The 8,011-nt window shown below is 54.1% G+C and overlaps 1 protein-coding gene across 1 annotated transcript; it reads left to right on the top strand.

The window, feature by feature from the left end:
- The first annotated feature begins 73 nt into the window (after positions 1-73).
- On the top strand, positions 74-6,556 carry TPRA1 (transmembrane protein adipocyte associated 1). Its single transcript, XM_019658656.1, has 9 exons — positions 74-268; positions 3,076-3,162; positions 3,255-3,327; positions 3,439-3,518; positions 4,077-4,187; positions 4,326-4,386; positions 4,583-4,685; positions 4,758-4,838; positions 6,224-6,556. Exons 1-9 carry the CDS (start codon positions 74-76, stop codon positions 6,465-6,467), a joined length of 1,035 nt encoding a protein of 344 aa, XP_019514201.1. The 3' UTR covers positions 6,468-6,556.
- Positions 6,557-8,011: the final 1,455 nt, after the last annotated feature.

Here is an 8,011-nt window from a genome sequence, read left to right as displayed (position 1 = left end):
AGAGAGAGAGAGAGAGAGAGAGAGAGAGAGAGAGAGAGAGAGAGAGAGAGAGAGAGAGAGAGACGGGGTGGGGATGGGGTGCAGACGCACAAACACAAGCTCACCAGTGAGCTGGCTTCTGTACCCATCTGTTAGGGTCCGGTACTGGGACCTCGTGCTGCTCATCCCCAACGTGCTCTTCTTCATCTTCCTGCTCTGGAAGCTTCCGTTGGCTCGGGCCAAGATCTGCATCACCTCCAGCCCCATTTTTATCACCTTCTATATCCTGGTGAGTTCACTCCAATTGGTGACAGAAAACCCAGCTCCAACTGGCTTAAGCAAAAAAGGGAAGTATTAATTGTCTCTAATGAAAAAGCAGTTCTTCAGGTATGGCTAGATCCAGGATATTAACTGATGTCATCAGGATTCTGTCGCTTTCTGCATCTCTGTTCTCCTCTGGCCTTACCTCAGATGAGTTCTCCCTATATGGTGTCAGGGATCGCCAGGAGTAGCTTTGAGCTAACACACGGTCTCCATGCCAGTCCAGTGAAGAGCGTCTCATTCCTGACGGTGCCAGTATAGATCTGCACTTCCCTCTGATTCCCTTGGACTCTGTGGTCAGTCTTGAGCCAGTTACTGTGACTACCGTGTTTCCCCGAAAATGAGACTGGGTCTTATATTAATTTTTGCTCCAACAATCTACCTTTATTCATTTATTCATGTACGAAAACCTACATTTATTCAGTCATGTCTGGCTGACGATCTCAACTGGGGCTTATGTTTGGGGTAGGGCTTATATTACGAGCATCCTGAAAAATCATGCTGGGGCTTATTTTCCAGCTAGGTCTTATTTTGGGGGAAACACGGTAGCAGGGAAAGGGACACTTTGGAATTGGAAGTGGGGCCAGCTCAGCCAGACCAGAGGATGGTGGTCCCTAGAAGAAAATTACTAGACTCATTACTAAAAGGAAGAGGAATGGATGCTGGGTGGGGAGAAAATACCACTGAGCTTCCATCGCTCTGTCCATTTGTCTGTCCATCCACACATTCTGTGAGACCTCTTTGAAGCAGACTTCCTTCTTATTGGGAGGGCCTGCATTCTCCTCACTCTGTAGTCCTGGTGGGTGTTGCCTGGGAGAGGTAGCAGGGCTGTGGTTGAGAAGGTAGTTCCAGGTTCAGGCCCCAGATGCGGGCTGTCCAACTCCCTTCCTTCAGGGGTCAGGACCGACTGACCACAACCTTCCCCTCTCTGTGCCTCTCAGCTGCCACGACTAGAGAGCTGAGTGGCTCCCCAGTCTCCTCTTTGAGGCCTGGGTCAGTACTTCCCAGTCAGAGGAGTGTGCAGTGGGCAGGCAGAGAGGCAGGGGAGGTCGTGGGGAAACTTGGAGGCTGGTGGCGGAGACCCCAGGGGCTGCCAGCTGACTGGAGCCCTCCCCTGTGAGATGGTGGTGAGGAGGGGTGGGGATCAACGCCTGCTTTCTTCTCTGCCGTTTTCCACTGCCTCTCTGACCATTTACTTGTTTGTGTATTTATTCAACAGATATTAAGCACCTACTGTATGTCAAGCAGATGCCCTTTCTCGGGGCGGGAGGGGGGGGAGAAGGCAGGGAGAAGGGACCTAGGGCTAATGCCCAAGAACATGAGGTAGGGCTGAGGGGAGTCAGCACTGGCCCCGCCTGCTTTCTCTTGGGGACTTCATCCTGAAGAGGAGGCAGTGGCAAGAGTGTACTTGGGCAGACCACCTCTGAACCCCAGCTGTGCTGAATGAACTTGGGCCAGTGGCTCGACCTCTCTGCCTCGGTGCCTTCCTACATGACGTGTTGGATTTGCTTTAGCTTGTGGAGCTCCTATGAGCACAAGATGACAGCGAGCCTAGCTCCTGCCCCGTGGGGGCTTGGTACACAGTAGGCACATGGCCGTTTGTTGCTTCTGCCCCCTGCCCCCTGCCCTGCTGAGTGATGTTGTTCTCCTTAAGACTCGGATATAGATTTCATGGCACAGAGGACAGAGTGTGTATGAAACTGGGCTTTTTTGTTTGGATGTGTCAGAAAACCAAACTTAAACCCACAGAAGCTGGAAGGAATGTATTGATTGAGAAACTGACAAATCCCAGGGCTTTGGTTACGGCTGGATTCGGGTTCAGTGATGCTGTCTGGCACTGTCTCTCTCTGTCTCTCATCTTCACGTCTATACGATGGCCCTGTCTCTAGCAATTTTCACACTCATGGTAGCCAGGCAGCCCGAGCAGCTCCAGGCTTGCATCCCCTCAGCTTCCTCTCTCAGGGACTGCACCTGATGTCCTGGCTGTGACTCAACATCCTTGGGTCCAACCCCATTCCCAAACCAGGGGAATGGCATACTCGAATGGCCAGCCCTGGATCACAGGCCAGTTCCTGAAGCCAGGAGTGGTGGGGTCAGCAGCCCCCAACACATACATATACAACCAAGTGAAGGAGTAGGTGGGGAGAGGAGTGAGGCTGTTGCCAGAGGAAGGGGATGGATACTGGGCTAACAAAAGCTACAGACGCCGAGCACATGCACTTCTGCAAAACCTGCTGATGTGGCAACTTCCACAGGGTCTGTGATGCCTCTTCCCTGTGGCCTCCTTTGCCCCCAGCCCTCATGTCTCAGAATTAAAACCATTAATATGACAAGACTAACGGCAGATGTGGACCTAGCCCTTACTGGGTGCCAGGAACACGTCTACATTTATTTATCCATTTGGTCCCCCCAGATGCAGTACATGCTATTTTTATCTCAATTTCACAGATGAGGAAACTGAGGCATAGAGGTGCAGTTACTTGCCTGAAATCACAGAAGCAAAAAGCATAGAGCTGGGGTTTGAACTCAGGCAGTCTGGCTCTACCATGTCACCTTACTAACCATTCTGGGGCTGTCAGTATAGCTGGGATACTGAGGCCCAAAAGGGGAGGGCCAGGTTAGTGGAGGGTATCCCCGCCTCCCGACTTGTTTAATTTGGAATCCTTCCATTCTTGAGGAATCAGCTCCTGCAGATGTGGAATGTGGGCTTGCTGTCCCTGTAATTCCCAGAGGTTTTGATCCCCGACTCCACTAGACCCCCTTCTCGCCCACTAGGTGTTCGTGGTGGCGCTGGTGGGTATCGCCCGGGCCGTGGTGTCCATGACGGTCAGCACCTCAGATGCTGCAACTGTTGCTGATAAGGTGTGGCTGGGCCTGTCGACAGGGGGGTGCAGGGCACTGGGAAGAGGGGTGACTGGGCCCCCAGGCTGATACTCTGCCCACTCTGTGTCCAGATCCTGTGGGAGATTACACGCTTCTTCCTGTTGGCCATCGAGCTGAGTGTGGTTATCCTGGGCCTTGCCTTTGGTGCGTCTGCTGCTGGGCCAACACTCTTCCTGCCCCTCCCTGGCTGTGGGCCAACCCCACCATGGTCACCTGGGCTGGCCCCCCGCTAACTGACCAGCACGTTTCTTCCAGGTCACTTGGAGAGCAAGTCAAGCATCAAGCGAGTGCTGGCCATCACCACAGTGCTTTCCCTGGCCTACTCTGTAACTCAGGTAAGGGGGCAGTGGGTGGGGCAGGGTGGACCCAGGGGCTCACTGGAAGAGGCCTGCAGCCAGTGAGGGCAGTTATCTACCGCCTCCTGGTCCTGGATCAGGGTTTGAATGTTTGTCCGGCGCAGTGTTCTCAAACTTTAACTGTATTTAAGGAATCACCTGGGGTGTTTGTTAACGAGGTGGGTTCTGCCACCCCCCCATTCCCAGCCAGTAGGTCCGGGTGGGGGAGGGGAGAACGCCCAGAGCCTGCATTGTAATAGGCAGGCCAGGCAGGAGAATGCAGGTCTGCAGACCACAGTGAGAGTCCTGCATCCAGAGACCTCTTTCTTAGATTGGGACGGGGGCTGCCCCCTGCCCCATGCTGGGTCTATTCTGGGTGCTGGAGTTAGATGGGCAGAGTGTGGCTGCAGAGCAGGTTGGAGCAGGAACCTCTGAGGGCCAGGCCTGGGCTGGGTTGGGTGTTGTGGAGAGCTACCGGGGCTCAATCTGAGAAGGCCCCAGGGAGGGGGCTTTCCAGGTAGAAGGAACCTGTGAGCCCTCCCCTGCCTGCTCCTGCAGGGGACGCTGGAGATCTTGTACCCTGACACCCACCTCTCAGCTGAGGACTTCAACATCTATGGGCACGGGGGCCGCCAATTCTGGCTGGTCAGCTCCTGCTTCTTCTTCCTGGTGAGGTGGAGGGTGGGCCCTGCGCCTGGGTGCCCTGGAGGTGGCTGGGTGAGCCCGGGCCTGGATGCCTCGGTACCGGGTCTAGCTCTGGGCCTGATGCTCCTGGGCACCCTTCTCAGCCCCACTCTGTCTCTACAGGTGTACTCTCTGGTGGTGGTGCTCCCCAAGACCCCACTAAAGGAGCGCATCTCCCTGCCTTGTGAGCAGCTCTGGGACCTGGCTGGGCGCAGTGGGTGGGGCGGGTGGGGTTCTGTTTGGGCCACTGTGGCCTGGAGCTGGAGAGCCCTGGATGGGAGGGCGGGACGCCTCCTGGGGGGGGGCCCAAGGGGTCCCAGTGACACACTGGCGATGAAGGGTAGAGGAGAGGGCAGGACCTCATGCTCCCCAACCCCTAGCGCGGAGGAGCTTCTATGTGTACGCAGGCATTCTGGCGCTGCTCAACATGCTGCAGGGGCTGGGGAGCGCCCTGCTTTGCGCGGACATCATTGAGGGGCTCTGGTACGTAGGGATGGAGAGGGAGGGGGAAGCCCCGTCCCACGAGGCCCTCTCTGACCTGACCCCCTCCTGCAGTTGTGTGGACGCCACCACATTCCTCTACTTCAGCTTCTTCGCGCCTCTCATCTACGTGGCCTTTCTCCGGGGCTTCTTTGGGTGAGTCCTCCCGCAGGGGCTCGGAGGTGGTGGGCTGGGGCTAGTAGCGAAGCTCCGGAGGCTTCTCTGCTCACTACCCTAAGTTGGAGACCTGTGGGCGCCCCCGCGTGGCTGTCAGCGGGACCGCGCCTTGTGCTTCCTGCGCGTGCATAACGGCATGGTACAGCGTCCTCCTTACTCTGGGTGCAGATGCAGGCTTAGAGAGGAGCTAGAGGAGGCTGATGGAGTGTATACGAAAAGTTTAGACAATTAAATGCGCAAACTTTCCACCATTCATTTACACGGTGGAAAGTTCGCGAACTTAATTGTACCTTTTCGTATATGTACATACATATACACACGTACATATACACACACATATATATGCATATGTACACAGATATATACATATATGTGTGTGTATATATATATATATACACACACGTATACACATATATACGCATTATATATGCAGCACACATGTATGTATACACTTTCCCCACAGAAGAGGTAGTGGCTATGCACGTTTTTCTGCACTTGCTGTTTTTCGTTTAAAAATAGCTTAGTTCATACCTTCAGCATGCATTCACTGTGTCTTGTACTGCTGTAGCCACATACACGACTAGGAACAAAGTAGACACAAATGCACGTGCTCATGGAGTTTGCATTCTAGCTGGAGGTGACTGGGGAGAGGAGCAGGGTTGAGAGGAGTCCAGTGTGTATTTGAGCATGGGGTGGGGTGTACTTTTGTGCACATGTGTGTTTGTAGGTGTGTCAGGGAGACGGGATGCTAAAGACGTATATAATTGAGGGTTGACTGAAGTGTGGACTTTTTTCTCCAACCCCACCCTTCCCTACCTGCCAGGTCTGAGGGCGGGGTGAGGGATCTCCCGTATGGAAACATGGGTGAGGGCTTTAAAGGTGGAGTGACAGGGACTAGCTTGATCCCAGCCCAACACCGATCTGGCCTCAGGCTCCCGTTTTAAATTGAGTGTAGTGCTTTCTCCCTCAGAAAGTAATCCTGAGGACCGAGGATGGGGGAGCGCACAGGGTAGTGTAAAAGCTGCAGGGGTGGCGGTCACAGCCAATGCTTGCTGAGCACATTGAGTCAGATACTGTTTCAGGCTGTTTACCTGCTACGAAGAGCCTCTCAAGGATGAGGTTATTGTACCCATTTTGGGTGAGAAAGCAGGTACAGAAGCTCTACACAGCCAAGCTCACACACGGGATAAAGGAGACTGTGTTTTAGTCCTGTAGGACTCGGTAGTTCAAGCGTAGGGATCTCAGGGGTGGGTGTTAAGCAGCTGTTAGTGTGTTTCCTCCCAGTCTGATGGCCTCATTGCCCAGAGGGAGGGCCTTTCCAGACGCAGACAATGGGACTCCACAACCTCTGACCTTCCTACCAGCTCAGAGCCCAAGATCCTCTTCTCCTACAAATGCCAAGTGGATGAGACCGAGGAACCGGATATGCACCTGCCCCAGCCCTACGCTGTGGCCCGGCGTGAGGGCCCGGAGGCAGCAGGAGCTGCCAGTACACAGTTTGACTCGGCTGGCGGGGTGGCCTACCTGGATGATATCGCTTCCCTGCCCTGCCACACTGGAAGCATCAATAGCACGGACAGTGAGCGCTGGAAGGCTCTCAATGCCTGAATGTGGCTGCCCTGGCTGGAGGGCATGCTGGGGCCTATGGAGGACAGACTGGAGAGGAGGCCAGAGCACAGAGTTCCCAGGGGAGGAGGATGAAGTCACGGGACCTTGTGTGGACAGCAGTGCTGTGCAGGCTCTGTCCTGCTCTCTGGACCCTTAGTTGCCCTTGGTCACCTCCACTCTAGCTGAGGGCCACCTCCCTCTTCCACCTGCCCTTGCCCTGCTCAGTGACGTGGCCCAGACTGATCTCCCAGGGCCAGGCCTGGCTAGGCTGGTCGAGGTCACCTCCTTTCTTCAAAGGAGTAAGCATGGGTACCCAGGTCTTGTCTAGCCCCTTCCCTATAGCACTTTGGCTTCCTCAAAGCCCACTCTGGCAGGTGGGCTGAAGTGTATATATTTTCTTGACCTATTTTTTAATAAAAAGGAGAAGGAGCAGAAAGTGTCACTGTGGAGGTTCTACAGGAATACTGGAGCTGGTTTCTTTCAGGTGCCTGAGGGCTGGGGTGTTCAGAGGTCCTGGCAGGTTCCTCTGCATCCTGAACCCAGGGAGGCTCAACCAAGGAACACTGGCTACTGCACAGGCCCTGGCTGCGGGGAAGTGGAAAGAAATCATGGAGGAGACTGATGTGGATAAAACTGGTTTCTGTGAGCTATCGCCCCACCTTGTTGAAGAGGATGGGGGTTGGAATAAGCCCTGCAGGTCCTGTCCTTTCTCTGCTCCTGCTCTGTCAGCTTGAGCCGGCCACTTACCCTCCCACACCTCCAGTTTGACCATCTGTGAAATAGGAATAAGAAGGCCTGTCTTGCAAGGATTTTTGTAAGGACTAGAAAATAGTAAGCATGAATGGCTAGCATTTGGGAATGGAACAGTAATGATAACTTTATTTTTAGCCTCTAGAACAGTGCGTGGCACACAGTAGGCACTCAGAAGATGGGATGTTAGGGAATGATATTTCTAATAAGAATGGACGTGATGAGCTGAAAATGAGGAAAGTCAGAATAGAGCCCTGGGATGGGAAAAGGGAAATTAGGAAGGTTCCACATGTCCATATTGCCGCAGGTGTAGCTAATTTTGGCTTTGAGTGGCTTAGCAGCCAGAGGAAAAAGGGAGTTGCCAGTTATGTAATTCCCACTATCAGAGGGGAGGAGGTCTCAGCTGGGACTGTGAGGATGCTGACGATCGGGCCTGGTACCCGTCTCCGCTGCCGCCCACTTTCTTGGGAGGGCACCAACTTCAACACAACTCATGACTATGGAATTGATGTGCCAGGCTTCTCAGGATCCAGGTCCCAGGGGGCTGCCAGTGGCATGGGAATGGCAAATGCAGAGGAGCAGCCAGGCAGTTGGGCTTCCAGCCCAGGGGACCCCAGGGCTGCTGGGGGGTTCTGACAGGCTTCACGTGGCGTACTGCAGTGACCTCACAGCTTCCAAAGAATCCTGTTAGGCAGGAAAGGGAAGCCTGTAAGTCTTGAGGGTAAGGCTGGGTTTGATGGTCAAATTCAGAGCTGGGTTCAATATTGGTAGCCTTTGATGTGTACACAATCTAA

The sequence above is a fragment of the Hipposideros armiger genome, unplaced genomic scaffold (genome assembly GCF_001890085.2).
Source record: "Hipposideros armiger isolate ML-2016 unplaced genomic scaffold, ASM189008v1 scaffold_286, whole genome shotgun sequence".
NCBI classification, from domain to species: Eukaryota; Metazoa; Chordata; class Mammalia; order Chiroptera; family Hipposideridae; genus Hipposideros; species Hipposideros armiger.
This window is presented reverse-complemented; position numbering and strand designations above follow the sequence as displayed.

Bases quoted from the DNA above. Each gene is read 5' to 3' on its own strand.
- TPRA1 (XM_019658656.1), top strand. From the start codon at position 74: ATGGGGTGCAGACGCACAAACACAAGCTCACCAGTGAGCTGGCTTCTG. The intron at 3,163-3,254 runs GTGTGGCTGGGC...CTCTGTGTCCAG, and splicing joins CTGCAACTGTTGCTGATAAG to ATCCTGTGGGAGATTACACG. The intron at 4,188-4,325 runs GTGAGGTGGAGG...CTGTCTCTACAG, and splicing joins GCTCCTGCTTCTTCTTCCTG to GTGTACTCTCTGGTGGTGGT.